Here is a 20,679-nt window from a genome sequence, read left to right as displayed (position 1 = left end):
GGGGGAGTATGTACAAACAGACGAATAAACGCGCGCCGGCGAGCACTGCGAAGAGAAGAAGAAGAAATGGAACGATGAGCTCTCTGTCTGGTTTCTTCGCGTCTCGTTAGTTTCCTACAACACCTATGCATACCTTGTGTGTGGCGCAGCACGTGCAGAATCTTTTCGATAATAAATTGCAATATTTCATTTGTTTGATTGGAGATATGGTTTGTTGTTGCTTCGAGAAGCCGAACGCGGAAGCCATCGGCACTGGCAGTGCAACGTACCTGTGCAAAGTGCACGACGTCGGGGAACGTGAAGGCGAGCGTGTTGGCCACCCGCTCGACATCCCAGTTGCTGCGGCGTAGCGCCAAGTACTCCAACCCGAAGAGCACTGTCAGCAGCAGCGGAGGAAGCAGCCAGCTAAAGAGCGACTGCTTCTTCTGGCGCCAGACGCATGTGGCGCGCTTGGCGAGCACGGCCCACGTTTGTGTCAGCAAGCCTGGATTCTCGGACACCGTGGTGGCCATGACCTTCACCAGGTCATCTGCAACACCACAGCGACCATTCTCTTACGTGGGCATTGGAGTAGCGTGAAAGGAGATAGCCGCCACAAAAAGACATTCACAAACTTATTTTCGTACAGTATACGAAAACACGGGCCTCATGATCCTGCAAATTTAAATCCCGTGTCACAACTCATTCTACAAGGACACAGTCAAAACATGCGCATAAAATGATTCTATTGCTTCTTAGGGCTATGGAACAAGTAATATACTGCGAAAATGGTAGCTGACGCAGAAGCTGGAACGTTTGCAGACACATCAGGCGCATCATGAGCCTCTTGTTTCTCCTAAATAATTCGGTGCGACATTTCATTCTTCCAGGACAGCACACAATACCATTCCACCCAGCTCTATGAACTCGCATGCATATAATGCTTTGGCGCACTTGTATAATGTACTTTACTCTAAAGGCAAGGTTATATAGACCCCAATTAATTGGAAGCTAAAATGATTTTGCCCCGTCTCGTTGTCCAGGAAAGCTGCAAGACATTGCCGATAACGGCTAGAAAGTTTTTCGAGCATTAAAGGGCCTCTCGTCGGGTTTATACATTGGAAACATACAAGCGCGGTTCACGTGCTGACGATCGTGTCGGCAAAATAACAAGCCACTGCATGGCGCAAGGAGCTCAAGTTTGAAACGAAAGCCCGTGCGCCCTTCCTCTAGAAAGAGATCCTTACTCTGCAGAGCACACATATGACAGCCTCGATGGTATCATCAAAATCTCCGCAAGCTGGCCCTAATGTCGACCGCAATAGCTGGCAATTTCTCCCAACCGCAAGAGATGGTAGTGGCATCGTGGGAGAGATTGTTGTGGTAACCAAATGATCTACTGATTTTAATGACTGTAATATTTTAACTTCACGAATATTAACAGCACATCCCCGATTCCTCGAACTTGTTTAGAAAGATGTTGTGTCCAAGCGCGTAAAAGGGACGTGCGGATCAAAAGGAGGGAGGAAGAGAAAAACGACGACTGTGCAGTGGCCATTCCTGCTGTTCGTAGCCTGCTGTTCCTGCTCTCGCATGCCTAAATCAACCCCTTTTCCCCGTGCTTGTAACAATATATAATCCTGAGACCACACCACCCCCTATATTTCTGAACAACAGAACTGCAAGCGCCGCCAGAAATTGCGGAAACTCCTGGTCAATGCTGTGCACCTAAATACATGCAGCGAACAACCAGCTTACAAGGGACGAACCTTTAGGGTATGTTCTACTGGTCGTTTTGAGAGCTCGAGATTGATCTTGCGGCGAGTTTTACAGTCGCCTTGTCGTAACCTAGCGCTCCGAACCGAAACACTCGGTATATTGAGAGATATGCGACGCAGCTGATTCTTTCGTGTTAGAAAGCTGTGCTTCTGTGCAAAATGTCATAGGTTCGGGCCCTGGCCACGGTGACCGCGTTCTTGTGAGGGTAGCACTCAAAAGATCTCGTGTACCGAGAATTATATTCCGTTAAACTATTCCATTTGTGCTACATTTCTAATTTTCTATGACGTCTATCAGAGCTCCTGTGCTGTTTTGCAGCGTGTAGCCAGTTACTAATTCATATGATGTCACGTTGCACGTGCCCCGTAGTGCCGTGTCGCCACCATCGCATGAACAGTGCACGAAGCGTACGTAACGTGCTCATGTTCTTATTTGAACATTTGAACGAAAAGTAAAAAAAAAAAAATACGAGCTTACCCTTGGTTTCAATCCCAGAGGCATGTTGCTCCCCAAACCCAATGTGCTTCTGATCGTGATGGTCTTCGCTGACCTGCAAGAGCACGTCTTCTAGCGAGGTCACCCTGACACCAATGGTGTCGATGCCAAGTTCCTGGCTGCGCTGTTCTAAATCCTGAAACGAAGAGATGTAATTTCTTTCTTCATGCCACCAATAAGAGATTTCTAAATGCGCATGCTGAAAGTTCAGCGATTTGGTGCACAATAAATTTCGGAACAGGTCAAAAGGCAGCGCGGTGCAAGACCAATGGAGAAAGCACAGAACTTGCATGTGTTTCTAAACCAAATAATCACTTCAATACACGCAAGAGCTGGTCCAGTGAGCATTATCCACAGAAAACGGACTGTGATAATCATCGCAACGCGACGAAGAGAGAAGGTAAAGTGGGATGCAATAAAGTCGAGAAAAAACATCACATTTGACTATCATCTGCCTTCGAGGAAAGGAGAACCTATTATAGCCGATAAATGAACATTGTTTTTTTTCGCCGTATTTTTATACGTTTAAAATTAGTATACGTTCCTACTTTTCTTATTTTCATTATAGTATGTGCTTTGTTCAGTGACTGTCCTGCCTAGACGAAAGTCCATTAGTGTTTCTCGGCCGCTGTCTCTCTAATTGGCAGGGCGCCTTTGGTCTTTCGTGAATATTAACATAATCGATTACATTAGTTTCTCCGTTACCACTCTGTAATGGTCGCTTGTTTCTTATATTTATTAGATTAGAATCATCGTGATCATAAGCAATTCACACAAAGCACGGCTGTCGCAGCTGATTCCCTAAGCCATGTTACATCGTGGCATACGAGCATTATGTTTATGTAATAACAGGTGTTGCGAGAAGTATTTCAATGTACTAAAGTATTTCTTCATGCTAAATTTAACAGACAGCTTAAGAATTTAACGTAATTTTCAACTGATATTACACTATTTCACAGTGTTTCCATAGCCACTCATGCTTGCCAGCCGTATTCTGAATTTAAGGTGCTTCTTTGCGAGAACCTCGGAATTTCTGATCATATACTCCACTCTATTTAGACATCAATTACTGATTGTTTCTAGTAAAAGCAAACTTCTGAAGATACCGCAGTATAGACATGTGCGCGTTCATCAGTTTCAAACTTTGAAATCGGCCAGTGGCTTCTATCTGACATCTGGCGGTAGTCCAACACTGCTCATACGATCAGATTTTCCTTCACAGTCATTCACCACTTTCATATATATTCAAATAAAAAAGCGGCGAACTTTCACAGTCATTTGTTGCCGCATGAGTTACCTTGAACATGGTGACGGTGAGACGCGTAGAGACAACCTGTCCCAAGAGGAAGACGGCCTCGTTGTACGAGTTACTCTCTAGCCTGGCTTTAGGCGCGTACTTGCGGAGCAGTGTCTCAATAGTTATCACGTCGCATTCTTGTGACATCTTGTTGACAATAATGTGGTAGCCGGTGCCGAAGCGCTGTTTCAGAAATGCCGGGGAGCCGGCACACCTAAGAATAAGCAGATCAACAAAATGGTCAATAAAAACTACAGTCAGACATGCATCTAATCAGCTATTAAATCAACTGAATCTTTGATCGATCAACCAGGCAGTCACTCCGTCTTTCCCCGAAGACAGCCGAGCGCTAATTCGACCAGCTGATTAGTGGCTCGGCCACAAACCGTGCTGGTTAGTTATTATCTTATCTAATTGGCTCTACAGCCAATCGAACTTAAGCGCTTGCATTAAGTTTGATTTTGCTTCTTCAAAAGGTTGCCTTTGTGTCATCACTCTAAAGTCCAAGAGAGTGCTCGCAAATTTCTCAAGCGATCTTCCCTTGGGCACAAGAACAGAGAACGTACTCCATCATAAGTTATTTTGAATGCGGTGACGAGGCAACAGCGCAGGTTAAGAGGAGACACACAAAGCGAGGAGACGACATATCGCTGCGCTTGCGACTGACGTCTGCTTCTGTACATTCATATATACACCCATAGGCCAACACCAACGCGAAAACTCTTCGTAGTCATTAAAAGAGAAAGGCTATGACCATATTCACAAAGTGCGCATGCTACAATTGTTCTTACGAGCACATGCCAGCCAATCTTCATGTCGAATATATTATAAGTGAAGGCGACCGGCCTCAGAAAAGAGCCCTTACCAACACGATGAATGTTGTGATGAATTTCACGATGAATGTTTACATTAATGCGATTAAAATTCAATAAACGTAGCGACACACCGTATTGCCAACGCTGAAACGTGTATGGAGCCCGGCTCCTCTCCAGCGAGTCGACGATGATGATGTTTATTGGCATCGCCTTTGAAGCGAGGCGGAGACAAACGTTCCCTTGCCTGCTTGATTGAATCAGGATTTACTAAATGTATCGCTATCTAGCCTTTTTGCCTATCTGATCTCGATCTTTCGTATTTAAAGCCTCTATCACTACACTGTAACATTACCTACACTTGCAATGACTCCGGTTCTATATCTTCCCTGCTTTTCTTCCGTCAATACCCTAATCGCCTTTCCCTTATTTTGAGTACTGACTAGTTGTTCCTTCCATATTATTTGAATTCCAACGCTTCTGGATGGCGTACACTCTGTACGGGTCTCGTGGGGTCGAGATCTCGCCAGTACCATGACGACGTGCCGAGTCGGTCCCTGGGCTTGTTTGTGTTTTTTTTTTTTTTTTTTTTGTGCAGTCTCACTACACAAGGTGCGCCACCTAGTCCGAGCTTGGCGCGGGTTCGATTTCTCCGAGCGCCGGAGAAATTTTAAAGGTCTTTCAACGCGATAGCGTTTAGGGCCCCGTGTCGCAGAAAATCCGGCGTTAGCGTCGGCAATGCCGCCCGCAGCCGAGAAAATCATCCCCAACCACGCAGACCCTCCAGATATATTTTACCACTAAATTTACTCACACTTTGTCTTGCATTCTTTACAAAGCTATTCCTCGGAATTCTGAGGGTGACAGCCCACAAACAATTGTCATGAAACGAAAACACCAACAGCGCAAGCCTTCTATGCTAAATCTTCTCAGGCTGAAATATTAAAGGTGCAAACAATAAAAGAAGGCCGGCCCACGAAAGAGGCCGCATTTCTACCAGAAAGCGCGCCTTCGTGCATAGCGTTCACCGCCAGCCTTTCCCGGTAAACATCGCAGCTACATAAGCTGCAGTTGGCGGGATGTGCGAGAAACAGTCAAGGATCTTTGAATGCTATCGCGTTCCACTCATGAAGGCGAAGCTTAAGCGTCCTTCGATTTTTTTGTGTCTGATTGGAGAGCGGCACATACCTAGTGGCACATACCCATGTGATCCAAAATGGCATCAAATAAGTTTATTGAACAGTGGCACATATACCCGCTGCCACATACCTTGCCAAGTGGGCGTTAAAGAGGTTCATTGAAGAGCGTCACAAACCAAGTGCCATGTACCCAGCGACCCAAGTGGTTTCGACGTTTGGTTTCGAGCGCTGTTACCTCACCAGATGTGCTAACTTTTAGACCATGGACTACTCGGTGTCCCAAGTTGACGGCAAAATGGTCAGAGACACAGATACACAGTTGACAGACAGACAGATAAATAGGCAGGGCGACAGTCAGACCCCGGTAAGTGCGCCAAGTACCCTAAAAAGATAATAGCATTAAAACTGTTAGTTATAAAGTCAAACTGAGAAGCTTTAGATGTAGTTAATTTTTCACAGTGTCCACTGACGACGTGAATATCAGCGAGGGATTCGCACCAGACGCAACAGCATCAGCACTTATCAATCTGGCACTGGTGCATGTATGTCTCACACCACACACCATGGACAGTGAATCGCTGCGGCCATAGTTGGGTATTAGTTAAGGTAATAACCACCCTAGAATCCAAGCATGCTCTCATTATAATGTGCAAACCCCGAGCAGATGCACATTACGGCGTGGCGAAATACGACAGATGTGGGCTTCACGTGGTTGCCGCCTCAGAGAGAGAAATCTTGCACGCACCGGACACGGCCACTCGCCAAGATGATGATCCGGTCAGCCAGCACGTCCGCTTCGTCCAGGTGCTGCGTCGTGAGGAAGATGGAACAGTTCCGGCGTATCTTGAGGAGCAGTTCCCACATCTCACGACGGCCTTCCGGATCCATGTTGGCCGTGGGCTCGTCTAGTATGACCACCTACGGGTGCGGTTTGTCTCGCGTTAGTGCCCATTTATTGATAGGCTTTAACCATCCGAAACAACACCTATGCTAACTTAGACCTACGGCGTTAAAGAGCTCCGGTAAATTTCGTCTGATAATGTATGTGCTATTATTTCTTTGCAATTCGCTCCCGAAATCGTGAAGATCTCATGGCCGCATTTAACTTGCGACCTCGCTATCATTCGTAGAATGGCAGAAACCTCTGCGGTGGCTGAAAGTTCGTAACATCCCATGCGCCTCTTGAGCCGCCTTCACAACGCCAATTGCTCTGTTTTTGCAGTGGGAGATTAAATGTTAGCGAGTTGCCACCAGCGAGAAAGAGACAAATAGTTGCAAAACAGGGTTCAACTATATCAAAATATCGAGACTACTACTTTACAAGGCGACTCCAACGAACAATTATATCAGGAATATTTAGCCATCTACACAAGTCTGTCGTGCTCAAGAATCTAACACTGGCGTTGCCCTCAGCTGAGACGACTGGTGGGGTCAGCATCCAAAAACTATCAGTTGCGAAAGTAGTCGGTCACCAATACAAGGCGCCAGTCACCAGCCACGCTTCTAAACCCTCTAATGAGCCCATTCAAGTATGTGTACTCAATATTTTTCTGAAATAAGAACTCGCACCACGTGACAACACCAAACACAGTAAAGGTACATTTATGCAGTGCAGACTTACAGCCATCTAGATTTTTTGCAGGGATAGCAACATATTAGGCTACTTGAAGGAATCAAGCATATGTATAGTATAGAAGCGCATGCAACATGGAGCTGCAACAATGGTTAAAAATTCAGAGCCCTTCCACTACTGTGAAGATGGAAGCCAGCGATTCTGTGACTATGGTGTGTCTGATGTAGTGAATATTGCTATAGTAATCAATATTATCCTTATTGATTATATTGAGAGTCTTCGGCATGTTCGTTAAAAAGCAAGGATAGCGGCGTCGTGTTTTCGCCCGGCGCGATGGCCAAGTAGTGCATTTGCTGCGCCAAGTCCGACCCATCGTCACAGACTAGCGCATGAGCCACAGCGTTCCACAGCCACAGCCACAGCGATCCTGACACTGCCGTGCCGTGCAGCAGTGCAGCCCACTGCACGGCAGCGTCAGGATTACTGTGGCTGCTCTCCTGCTCCTGCTCTCGGCGGCTCTTACACACATACCCAACACGGGTATGAGCCACACGTGATCACTTTCTTGCCTCCCTTCTTTCTCTCTTTCTTTATTTCTTTGCTTCTTTCTTTCTTTCTCGTAGGTATGCGCGGGTATGCGCCACACCAGATTTTACTATCGTTAATCGTGACATAAGTGACGAGCATGTGATATTAATGAGGTCATTACATAGCAGTCATGTTAGTCATCAGTTTTCAGACCAGTGCTAAGGCGCAACTGGCGGGAAACCGCTACGCGCATGAAGCCGAAAGACTGATGATCATACTTTTTTTTCTACACGCCGGCACGATCCTGGGGGAACTAGCCCTTAACAGCTTTGCTGTAAAAGGCAGCTATCGAAAGTTCTACAGAAAATCCTGCGCGTGCGTAGTTTAAACCATGCTCAAATCATGTGCTTAATGTAGCTCCAATTATGCTTAAATTATTCGCTTGTGTATTTCAAATCCAGCGCTAATGCAGCTCCACTCACGTGGAACCTGGGGAAGGGCAAAGCAGTGATGCACCGGTGTTTCCCTTGTGTTATTCTTGTGCTATTCTTGCACAAGTGAGGAGGAAGCGAGCGCTTGTGCGGTGGTGGCGCACTCTCTTGCGCTGCTCTGGTACCAGACTGGCGTTTCGAAAGCAGTTTAGCGGGCTTCTGCTAACTCCCGCACATCCCTGGCTCATACCCGCGTATCCAATGCGGCTATGCGCCACACGTAATTTTATTATCGTTAATCGTGACGTAACTGACGAGCACGTAATGTTATTGATGTGATGACCAATCAGTTATGTTATTCATACATTCGTACCCTTCCATGCTAATTTTGGTACGTATCAAGTGAACGAGACACGAGTCTTTCGGCACATCTTGTTTTCGTGTGTGGCCACGACGACTTGACATCACATTAGACGCCGACAGCCCGGGCCCCTAAAGTGCTTCGCCCTTAAAATGTGGTAGCAGCGCATCCGTCAATCAGCCTGATTAACGTGAGCGTTTCAAAAAATTACGTACCAATCAACCCAAGTCAGATCAGTCCTTAAAAATATTCTTGCAGTCATCGATAGCACATAGCAATGTTGGCCATCAAAATCCAGAAGGCATACGACTAAATGGTATCCCCAACCATAGCAGACAAAGCAGGGTTGTCTCGCATCTTGAGAGTCCAGGGGCGCTATAACGTAAAGCTATTACAAGCTTTTCTATTCCAATTTTGTAATCAGCCCCTCGACGGTTGGTCAAAAAATTTTGGGCCACACCCACTGCGCCTGTCTGTGACGTGACGTCACGGAAACCACGAATACGCCCCTAATGATATGATATGTGCGCACAGACATCCATGATTAGACTGAATGAAAATAAAATAATAATTTATGATTCGACGCCTTTTTTCGCCACCAGCGAAAAAGGCGTCGTTTGACCAATAGCTATTGGTCAAACGGTTTTCGGGCTGCGCCCACTTCCCCTGTCGTCACCGCGTTAAAGTGACGTGAACGGGATAAAGACGTAATAATATGCCGAACTAAACTGAATTTCTTTCTAAATAGCCGGAGACTGCCCCGTTCGGAAAGGAAAATAAAATGGCTGCCCCCCGATCACTCTGGCACTGGCTACTCGGAGCTGCTGAGGAGCATGGATTTATTTGCGTATAAAACTTCTTGCATGGCAGTATAACGTTATCGAGCACTTTCGGCACATACACAACATCGCTCTGCCAACTTTTCTTTGCTGAGGATCCATCTTAGCGGCATTTTATTGTGATAGCAATTAAATTGTTACGCGAAGGGCGAGTCAATTAAACGAGAAACTATTTACAGATTATATTTACAGCAGCGGTTACAGCGCTGACCGGTTGAATTCACAGCGCGAGCCCAGTTCGTTGTTCCTCCTTTTTGCTCGAGTGATAGCGCCCGCACGCCTCGTTCAAACGACTAAATACAACACGCGTGTAGCATAATCCCCCGGTGGCAGAAGCGACGTCTCGGAGCGTCTAAATGTCATCACTGGGAGGGTGATAATTCTTCAGTCGTGTAACGTGCACGATATCACTGGACTGGGAAGCAGATGGGACCTCAGGGCCTATTTCGTAGGTGACGGGAGTCACGGCACGAAGCACTCGGTATGGGCCTGTCTAGTAAGATAGCAGTGTTTCTGACAGGCTGATCTGACGCGACGGAGACCACAGAAGCGCCAAAGAACCAGGCGGGAAGTGCACGTCTTGGGGTCGCCGGTCGTACAAACGCCTTTGACTGTCTTGGGAGTTCAGAAGGCGGTCACGGGCACTTTCCCTTGCGTGGTCAGCGCGGGTGATTGCGTCAAGTGCATATTCACTGGTCGGTGCCGTGTGAACAGGGAGGGTTGTGTCGAGGGGCAGTGCTGGTTCTCGGCCGAACAGGAGGCAAAATTGGGAATAACCGGCTGTGTCGTGGCGCGAGGAATTATACGCAAACGTGACAAACGGTAGAGCGAGGTCCCAGTCAGTGTGGTCTGAAGAGACACACTTCGCGAGCATGTCTGTGAGAATACGATTCAGACGCTCCGTGAGGCCATTTGTTTGCGAATGGTATGCCGTGGATAGCTTGTCCCTCGTCGATAACTTTTGATGGGAATGTCCGGCCACCGTGTGTGAGAAGTTGTCGTGGAAGCTCCATGTAATGAAATCATGTCGCGTAGAAGAAAATCGGCGAAATCTGTGGCGCAGCTTGTAGGAAGCACTCGGGTGATGGCCTAGCGCGTGGCGTAATCCGCGGCCACAGCGATCCACCTGTTCCCAAAAATAGATAGAGGAAAAGGGCCAAGTAAGTCCAAACCAACCCGAAAGAATGGCTCCGCGGGAATGTCGAGTGGTTGAAGGTACCCGGCAGGGAGCGTTGATGGTGTCTTGCGTCGCTGGCATTATTTCTCACACGCTGCTACATCTCTTCGAACGGAGCGAGCCCTGGCGAAAAGAAGCGCCGGCGGATCCGGTCGTAGGTGCGTGACCCACCGAGGTGGCCGGCAGTAGGGAGGTCGTGAAGTTCGTGGAGAACAGCCAAGCGAAGGTGTTTAGGGATCACAAGCAGTAATGCTGGGCCATGGGTGAACGTTGTGGCGGTAGAGTACGCAATCTTGAAGCATGAATAAGCGAAGGGAACTATCGGCAAGTGACCATTCCAGGCGGTCAATGATGATACGCAAGGACAGGTCACGGCGCTGCTCGTCGGCGACATGGAGCATTGGGAAAACAGAGAACGCTGGCGTGGTATCTGTATCAGACGTAGCGGTCGGGTCTTCGACTGGGTAGCGAGAGAGGCAGTCTGCGTCCTGGTGTTGGTGTCCGAACTTGTAAGTCACTGTGTAGGTATATTCTTGTAGTCGGAGGTCCCAACAACCGAGCCGGCTAGTAGGATCTTTGATCGACGAAAGCCAACAGAGTGCATGATGGTCTGTTATTACTGAGAATGGATTGCTATATAAATATGGGCGGAACTTTTAAACAGCCCAGACAAGAGCAAGCCATTCGCGCTCGGTAATCTAATAGTTGCGCTCTCCAGTTGTCAGGAGCCGGCTAGCGTAGGCTATAATGCACGGTCGTGTCCATGATGGAGTTGCGCTAAGACGGCTGTAGGTGCGGATGGGTCGAAGTGGGCCAGGACAGGTGGAATGGTGAGATCTGTGATAAGGCGTGAAAACGCGCCAGCCTGAGGGGAACCCCAGGTTATAGGCACGTCTTTCTTTAGAAGTTCAGTTAGTGGTCGAGCGATTGCTGTTAAATCTTTCACGAACCATCTAAAATACGAACAGAGCCCCGCAAAACTCCGGACGTTTTTGACAGACTGAGGTATAGGAAAAGCCGTTACTACTCGAAGCTTCTCCGGGTCGGTTTTACGCCGTAAGCATCGACGACATGGCCAAGCAGTGTAATATATCGGCGCCTGAAGATGGCACTTCGATGAGTCTAAATGGAGCCCAGCCTTGCGGAAAACGTCAAGGATAGATGCGGCGTGCTCAAGGTGCGTCTCAAATGTAGGAGAAAACACAAGGACGTCGTCGAGGTAACAAAGCAAAGTTGACCATTTGAAACCTTGAAGCAGAGAGTCCATCACCCGTTCGAACGTGGCGGGGGCATGGCGTAGACCGAACGGCAAAACTTTGAATTGGTAGACGCCATCTGGGGTGACGAAAGCGGTCTTTTCTTGGTCTTGTTCATCTACGGAAATCTGCCAATAACCAGATCGAAGGTCTATGGACGAAACGTATTTGGCACCGTGAAGACAATCAAGAGCGTCGTCAATTCGTGGTAAAGAGTAAATGTCCTTTTTAGTGATTCGGTTCAGGTGGTGGTAATCAACGCAGAAACGCCACGTGCCATCTTTCTTTTTGACGAGCACGACCGGCGATGCCTAAGGGCTAGACGAGGGCTCAACAGTGCCTTTGGCGAGCATCTTGTTTACTTCCTGCTGAATAACTTGTCGCTTCTGCCGTGGACTCGCGATACGGTCGACGGTGAATGATAGCAGCATCACCAGTGTTTATGCGATGCTTTACAAGAGACGTCTCACCCAGTGGTCGATTGTCAGTGTCAAATATGTCGCGGTAGGAAAGCAAAAGGCGATATAGGGCGGCTGCTTGAGCAGGTGCGAGGTCCGGAGCGACCATGGGACGTAATGTGCTGTCGACGTCCATGGCGTCCTGCGGGTAATCAGGAGTATCTAGAGACGCATCGGCTGCTAAAGCAGTGACGTGGTCGTCTGTCACTGACCGGAGTATGGCCACCGCTATGCCTTCAGGTAACACTTGATTCTTGAAGCCAAAATTGATAACGGGGAGGCACATCCGATTAGCGGCAAGGGTACGACGGAGTGTGGCACAGAGATGTGGCGCGCCAGGAGGACATCAAGATGTCATCATGGTCGGGGCGAATGTCTGAAATAAGAGGAAGCTCGCGAGGCACAGCGTACCGGCGGAACAGTCGATGAGGGCAGAATGCGTCGTCAGAACGTCGAGCCCGAAGATTAGGTCATGAGGGCAACTTGTCAGCACGGTGAACAGGGCTGGAACTTGGCGGTCAGCAATTCCTATGCGAGCAGTGCACATACCACTGACGGCAACAGTGGCGCCATCGGCGACGCGCAAGGCTCGAGTGGTGGCGGGCGACGACATAGGTTAGCGCTCATTATGAATACTTGGGCTCCAGTATCAACCAATGCCGTCAACGGAACACCATCTACGTCTACTTCAATTAGGTTCGTGTTCGTGAGGAGCGTCAACGAAGGATTTGGACAGGACGAACGTGATGCAGCACTGCCTCCAAGAGCTGCATGACCTAGTTTTCCGTCCGGGGGGTTGGCGAGGAAAAGCGGCGAGGTTGTGGTGACGGGGAGCAACGGCGTTGAGGCGACGGCGATCGCACGGAGGAGCGGCTGTAAGGGGCGTCAGAAGTAGGGTACAGACGGCGAGGTGAATAACGGCGAGCGTCGGCGAGGAGCAGGGAATGAGCTCCAGTATGGCGGCATCCAGGGGGTGCGGCAGTGGCGGGCTACATGACCAACTTGTGGCAGCGGAAGCACATCGGTTTGTCGTCTGGCGTTGGCCATTCAGCAGGGTTGCGTGGTCTGGAAGCGAAATACTGGTCAGGGCAGGTTGTGGCGGGACCCATTCACACGGTAGGGATGCCAAGGTTTGCAATTTCTTGCCGCACAACTGCTTGAATAACGGAAATGGATGGGGGCGCTTGATCAAAGGTACCGTCAAGTGGTCGTGGGTAAAGTGGGGCCGGATTCGGCCGCTTCAAGCACTCGGTGAACGATACGCGTGACGTTCTCTTGAAATGTTCGTGTGGCGGCAAGATCGGAGGTAAGAGGACGTGGCAGGTGTGTTTGGGAGCCGGTAAAACTGTGGGACCCCGCGGCGGCTTTTGGCATACCTCGAAGCGGCGGCATTCTTTGACGATGGCTTCGACAGTAGAAACGTCGTTATAGACGAGCAAATTGAAGGCGTCGTCCGCGATTCCTTTCAGTATATGGCACCTGTGTACAAGCGTGTAGCAATGTGGACACTCCAAGCGCATTTCTGCCGTCGACATCGTCATCGCCGTCGCCGTGAGGTTCCGTATGAAGTCCAACGGCTATAAAATTCGTCGCCGCGCACCGTACGCTGCGTGTGCGAGTGAACGCATACGAGGGTGAGCCGTCAATCGAGGCTCAATGCAGCACACATGAGCGAGGAAGGCAGGCCGGAAGCGTGCGTACTTCCTTCGCGCGCGAGGCACGGGGGCGAGGCGATGGAGAAGGACCAAGGTAGATATACCTGGTAGCGAAGCTTCCATAGAAGCCCAGACGTTCAAAACATGGCGGATCATCGGCGGTTCATGGGGCTTAGCGCCATCTGTGTGAGGAGGGAACACTTCCGGCAGAAGAAAAAATAATGTCGCGTCATATCCGTTAAAAACAGAAGTGACGTCATTTTGTTCTCAAAGGCGCGAAATTAGTTTTCGGAGGCCGGCCGTTACAGCTGTATATTCAAATGCCCCGCCATACGACTTGGTGGGCGTTCCGAGCTTTCGGCACGGAAAGCGAGGCAGGGAAAGGTCTGCCGTACGGGTGTCGAAATCGCATCCCTGCACTAAACATACTTTCTTTGGAGGCCAACGAACGCTTTGGGCGTAGAGTGCTCGTCCTTTCGTCGGACGCGAAGCCCGTCGGCAAGCGCTGTCGCACGAAAACAACTAAAGTGAACAATTATTATCTGGCGGTCGCAACTTGCTGCTTTTGACTGAACAGGTTAAGAAACAATGAAACTACCCGCGTCACCAAATTTAGGCAAACGTCGACAAGCAAAACAACAACATGTGAGGGAGGCGTATTGCAACAGGTGAGCGTTACGAGCGCGCCTTTCTGCACACTTCAAGAGCTGCATTGCATTGCAAGTGATAGCGACGTGAACGCCCGCCGCTATCGATGGGCGCTCTTGCGGTGGGCGCTGAAAAAAGGTATTTATTGATAATGATCAAGTGAAACAGAATTGTCACTTCTTTTCTCGCCATGCGTATATCAAATTGATTAGGAACTTTATTTTCGATGAATGAATCTCTGTGTCTCTCTTTAATTATAAAACGCTTTTTTTTATTTCCCAATGTCTGTTCCCTCCAAACATAGGCGCGCTTCAATCGCTGCTCCCATAACCACCCTTGCTGATGTCGGTGACACTTTGTTCTGAACCGCTTTTCGCCCGAAGCTTCGCGACCTATGTGAATCGACCGTGGAAGGTCAGGGGGTGGGGTGCGTTCTGCTCCGTCGGCTGCTGCTCACAGCGCGACCGCGTGGCCGGGTGCCGTATCTTGAAAGCGATTTGCGATGTGGGCGAAGTGCATGCGCCGAGTGCCGGTAGCTTCGTATGCGCTGTGTTTTTGACGTTTCGTTCGCGTTGAATCGAGACGAGAGATAGCGCGAAGGTCAATTTGACCGCTGATGCTGGCGCGTTTTCTCAGTCCGGCGTTTTCACAGCGAGTTTCTGCGGTCATTGATCGAGATGTGTTCTTGTTTACCTGTGCGCGCGTGACACCGTGCTTGTCTATTTAGTTAGTAAGCGAATGTGTGCAAGTTTATACGGACGATAAAACTAATATCCTTGCTTCGTTTAACTGTCTACTGATTTGCTATCGCAATGGATGCATCTCGCCTTTCGGCAGAAACTGCGACTGTTTTATGATTCCTCCAGCGCACGGTCTGACCAGTGTTGCCAGGTCGGACGAGGCGGTGTAGCCAAATTCTAGAGAAGTTGTAGCCCAAATGTAGTCAAACAGAAAAAAAGTGCAAAATATTTCGTAGCCAAATGTACCCATTTTTACTAGCAATTTTATTTGTGTATACATTTTCATATTCGACTACGGCAATCCTTTTTTTTGCACAACCCGTCGTAACAAAATGTGTCCATGCCGCCGTGACGGTCGGCCCTTTACATCAACAACAGCGACATCAAGCTTGCACAGAACACTTTTTGGTTGGCCCCGGAAGCTCTAAAGTTCCAGTTAATCGCTGCAGAGGGCGAAATCAGTGCTTTTATTTTATGACAGATAGTACTAAGTTATTATTATTAGTTATTTACAGTAATATTAACTACGAACTGTGCCTTTTAGCTGTCGTGAACAAAAAATAATGTTTAGCGTCATCGATCTCTCAGGTTATCTCTGCCTACGGCGAAGAAGTTCAGCTGTCCAGCGATCTGAACCGGCGACGTGCTCACGGCTTCTTTTTTGATGAGCTAAAACAAGTCTTTCGCGCTATGATATCTCGCGTTATTTTTCTCATCGTCCTATCTTGTTTTCTCGTTTTTTTAATTAGCTTGGCCCGGATTAGCTGGGACACACACTACCTATAGAGTGTCAATTTACATCTGCCTGGCCGCCAAGGACATGCGTTAAGAAAAGGGACAGGCAACAGATACCACTCACTGTCTCAATCGGTGTAAGTGGAGTTTTAAAGGATTACTGCGCAAACCGGCACACTAGTGTAAGAAGCGCGCAGTCGTTTTCGGCGACGAGCACGTCCGGAACTAACGCGCTCGAAATGGTAAAAGGCGCGACGGCACACAAAGAGCAATGGTAAACAACAAATTGATAACAGTGGTAATGCTGTGAAAAGCGGTTACTGTCAAAAAGCAAACCATGTTGATGGCTAATAAAGTTTTAGAATAGGGGCCCTCTAAAGTTTGGGGCTCCAGAGAGCTTTGCGGTTGTTCGCATTGGGGCATGCAGGAAAGTTTCGGAATAGGCGTTTTGCGTTTGCCGATAGCGTGTTGCGTTTGCAGCGTCACTACGGCGTCAAAGAAAAGCTGTTATAAATATTAAAATAAAATATAGAATTATATGAAAGGAAAGGTAATTTAGACTTTCATGTTTTCGTCTTTAATTACATTTAAGAACTTATTCTATTAGCCGCATGCAACTTGTTGCCCTTAGTTTTGAGTAACCAACTTGACGCACGTTCACCCAGCCAAGTCAATCCGTGATAGGCCTACGAGCCATGAAATCGACAATTGAATTCGGAATCATACAATCTTCATTACACATGTTAGTTGAGAGAAAGCGATAATCGCAATCACTTCTTCTAGCGTAGGAACTTCACGCATTACCACGAATCAAGCCCAGTTTTCCGCTAGGTTAGAGCCGTCGCTTTGATGGGCGCCGCCATGTTTGTTGACGAAAGCTTTTGGGGCAGCTTTTTGGGCTCCCACTAAATCGATGAAATAGCGTGCCCGACGCTAAACCCAAACACAGTTTCCGTCTTGCACATGCGCAGTGGCTTCGACGCTATTTCTTTGGGGCCCCAATACGTTTGAGGCCCCTATTCTAAAACTAATTATTGCTGGAGTTTTACGTGCCAAAACCACGATATGATTGGGAGGCATGACGCAGGGGGGACTCCGGATTAATTTTGGCCACCTCGGTTTCTTTAACGTACACCTAAGGACACGGGTGTTCCTGCATTTCGCCTTGATCGAAATGCGGCCGCCGTGGCTGGGAATCAAACCCGCGTCCTCGAGCCAGCAGCACGACACCTCACAAGCTAAGCTAACACGGTGGGTGAAGTTCATGTGACGTGGTGCGCTGATGTCTTCGCGGCAAACCATCTAGAAGTAAAAGCACCAGAACACACCTTTGGCTCGGGGTCTTGCTTCCATTCTTTTTTATACGTTCTCGCATACTTGGCCCACTTCCCCATGTTTGGATTCTCCTCTCTGAGAAGGATCCGATCTTACGTCCAACCTATCGAAACGAATCTCGAATCTAAGCACGAAGAAAAATTCATCTAGCAGGAAAAGGAAAATATCAGTAAATCTTCGCGCCAGAAACGTGGAATAGGTCGAAAGCTGTGCCTGGTGTGATACTTCATCCGGAAGACATGGCCATGAACACACTGGAGCGTGTCGTCCGCCAGTGCTTCCCCTCTTTCATGTCGGCGCCACGATCGCCCGACGGCCCCGACCCTATGTTATTGCTCTCCCTTCCTGAGCATAGCCATGTTAGTAGAGTGTGCTGTGAAAAACCCACTACTCCCAGGTTCATCCCGATGCCCGGGGATCGGGTCCTTAACAGTCAAGCGGGGTGTAAGTTTAAGTGCATCAAAGATGAAAGTCACCCGCTCAGACAACGGCGCTAAGAGGGAAGGAAAGGCAAGGGGGGGGGGGGGGGGGGGGTCATTTCGCGCACTCACACACGCACCAGCTCAGCTAGCTCACACACGGCCGGCTCAGCTAGCTAAAACAGAGCCTTCGAGATTTGCTTCTACCCGATCAGAGCCGCCTCTGGAGCGTGGATTAGGGCGCCACATATAGCCCAAACACAGCCAAGTCGCAGATTTTCAGTAGCCCAAATATAGCCACATAGCCAACTCGTCCAAGTCGACGCCAAACAATTTTTCCCGTAGCCCAATTTGGCTATATATAGCCAAACCTGGCAACACTGGGTCTGACGGCGCGTTAAGTGCGAGTTGCTCAGTGCTCTTGAAAGGCTTGCTTAAAGGGACACTAAAGAGAAACCGGAAGTTGAGCTTAAATGGTAGATTATCCTTTCACGATCACAGCCATACCATTCTTACTGCAAACAGATGTTTAATAAGCGAGAAAATAGCGAAAAGCTGAAGGATAGGTGCTGACGCCCCTTCGAATTTCCCGCACTACACGTTCGTGACGTCATAGATTACAAATGCAGGCCGGTCGCGATTGGTCGAGAGCGATTTATCGCTGTTAATAAAACGCAAAATGAAATACATCTTAAACGTACATAAAGAGCATCTGCCAACTTTTTAACCCGTTTCAAGCGAGGAAGTACAAGTTTAGCACAAAATAAATACGAAAAAATGGCATGGCGATACATCCGGTCATGATAGTTTCGTAGTTTCGTTTTCGGTTAATGCATCGTCGCGCGCGCCTGTTCCGCTCTACGGTGTTCGGTTGCGTGTTGCGTGGCTCGAAAAACGTTGACTTCGCGGGAAACAGCCAGAAAATGCCTCGTGTGTGTAGTGTTGAGGGCTGTATAAATGGCCGAAGGCGCTTGCTCAGTGGCAGCGGCAATGTTGACTCGATTGTGTCCTTTCATGTGGTGTCGCGCGGTGAGCCCCGACTCCCCAGCGTTCGCAATGGCTCAATGCTCTGCCGATGATAAACCGGCAAAAGAGCCAGAGAAATCGATGGTGTGCTCTCTGCATTTCTCGCCCTCGGATTATGTGTATAATCCTGCCCTCGGAAAGTATCTTGGCGTGCACTAGAGGCCAGTCCTTTCTCGATCAGCTGTTCCCTCAATGCGGCCTTCATCAAACCCCCTACCGGTGCCCCTGCAGCAGCAAACTGGCGGCTCAGTGAGTGCTGAATGTCATTAAATAAAGCCACGAAATAACCATACCGAGTACGTGCGCAACTTTCTACGCTTGTTCTGTCGGGAACATAGTTGCCTGGCGGACCGGGCGCTTCGCCTTCCGTCGACGAAAACGAAGCTCTGCTTTCCGCCGGCGCGGCCGGCGGCTCACCGCCATCGCACGCGGAAACACCTACCGCTCGAGCACGGAGGATTATTTCGCGCTCCGTTTCACTGAATATCGCTGAAATGCAGTCCTGCTTCCCTGGCGGGCTCTTCGTGGCAAGGTTCAGCGGCAGCAACGGTATCCATCGCGGCGAACGCAAACGCAGCGACCATGCATGCAGCCATGATGCACCCAGGGCCTCCGCCGTTTACGCAAGCGGTGACGTATCATGGCGCATTCTGATTCGCTGAGAGCAACGAAATCTGTGACTACACTGCTTCAGCGCCAAATATGGGGTGAGAGAAATTGAGGAAGAGATATTTGGTCTTTGTTTACGAATTTATCCGCTAATGACTCATATTTTTGCACCCAACAAAAACTGCATGCATTCCTGAAGGTCCCTCTTTATTCCAGCTGAACTTCCTGTTTCTCTTTAGTGTCCCTTTAAATTTCATATCACGTGTCCGCCGCGTAATGCATTCCAATTCACCTCTTTAGTATGCGCGGGTGCCTGTCTTGCTTACGTGCCACGTCGTGCTTCCTTCCACATGATAGAGCTCCTAATCAACTACTCGGGTTGATTCCGTTCACTAAGAACTATACACAGTTGCCTGCATGTGATAATGCGCAACAACACATTACCTTTGGCTTGGACACAATGGCCACGGCTGCACACAGGCGTCTCTGCAGGCCTAGGGAAAGGTTGGCGGCCAGATCTTCACGGTACGGCATGAGGCCTACGTCGTGCAGAAGGGTGACCACTTCCAGCCGCACGTGTCTGTATGGAGTGCCCTTGACCTGTGATAAACACAGGGGCTAGCTGAAAGCAGCAGCTGATAGAAAATACCCTGTTCCTTCCTTGAATTGTTTTAAAGTATTTTAATCGAATAGCACCCCAAGCCCGATGTGCGGAAAGCTTGCACCACCGCGATGAGCTAAAATATGAGGGTCATCAACGTTCAGTAACTTTCTCGTGGTGAGCGAGCGACTATTTGCATACAAACAGTTAATTGAATCAAAACTAGCACGGCTTCATTAGTCTGAAATCCTGCTCAAGTAGGCATAATATATCACACCCTGACTATTAACAAAATATCACGAGCAGATTAATTCACAGTTGCCACTCGTATCTCGGATCTAGCTCATCCTTAAATGCAGAACCCTTGCTGCCAACTATTGCCTTTCGCCGTCGCGTTGCTATTTTAACCGTCTCTCACAAGTTTGTTTGGTCGCATGCAATACATCGCAACCTATCTTTATCCCCGCCGCTCCACTGAGGGGACAAAAAAAAGCACAACATGAATAGCATGAAACTGTTTGCTCTGTCGTGGCTGGGCCGTACTCAGTACGGATGCGTTTGAATTCCCTGGCACAGCTAACCGTTCAGGACTTCTCTATACTGCACACACGTAAATTACGTCAAGTTATACGTTGCAGCCATGAGAGAAGGAGCGGTGCCAGCACAATCATTTCCTACACTGCAACGTTTTTACACTGTCCAACAATGGAGTTCCTGGTAACTCCGTTATGCGGAAGAAGCTGCTTAACTATATCATTTTTATCTCATTCTTCGATATTGTCGCGCT

The 20,679-nt window shown here is 48.7% G+C and overlaps 1 protein-coding gene across 1 annotated transcript in view; it reads right to left on the bottom strand.

Moving 5' to 3' along the window:
* Nucleotides 1–20,679, bottom strand: part of LOC119440331 (retinal-specific phospholipid-transporting ATPase ABCA4-like) — a 139,998-nt gene that overhangs the window by 67,087 nt on the left and 52,232 nt on the right. Inside the window, exons 11-15 of the mRNA XM_049662870.1 lie at nucleotides 19,736–19,891; nucleotides 6,247–6,419; nucleotides 3,551–3,764; nucleotides 2,236–2,389; nucleotides 270–529 (exon numbers count right to left, since the gene is read on the bottom strand). Of these exons, the coding sequence (XP_049518827.1) occupies nucleotides 270–529; nucleotides 2,236–2,389; nucleotides 3,551–3,764; nucleotides 6,247–6,419; nucleotides 19,736–19,891 (957 nt within the window). The remainder of the gene's footprint in view (nucleotides 1–269; nucleotides 530–2,235; nucleotides 2,390–3,550; nucleotides 3,765–6,246; nucleotides 6,420–19,735; nucleotides 19,892–20,679) is intronic.

This window comes from Dermacentor silvarum, chromosome 2, assembly GCF_013339745.2.
Source record: "Dermacentor silvarum isolate Dsil-2018 chromosome 2, BIME_Dsil_1.4, whole genome shotgun sequence".
Lineage (NCBI taxonomy): Eukaryota > Metazoa > Arthropoda > Arachnida > Ixodida > Ixodidae > Dermacentor > Dermacentor silvarum.
This window is presented reverse-complemented; position numbering and strand designations above follow the sequence as displayed.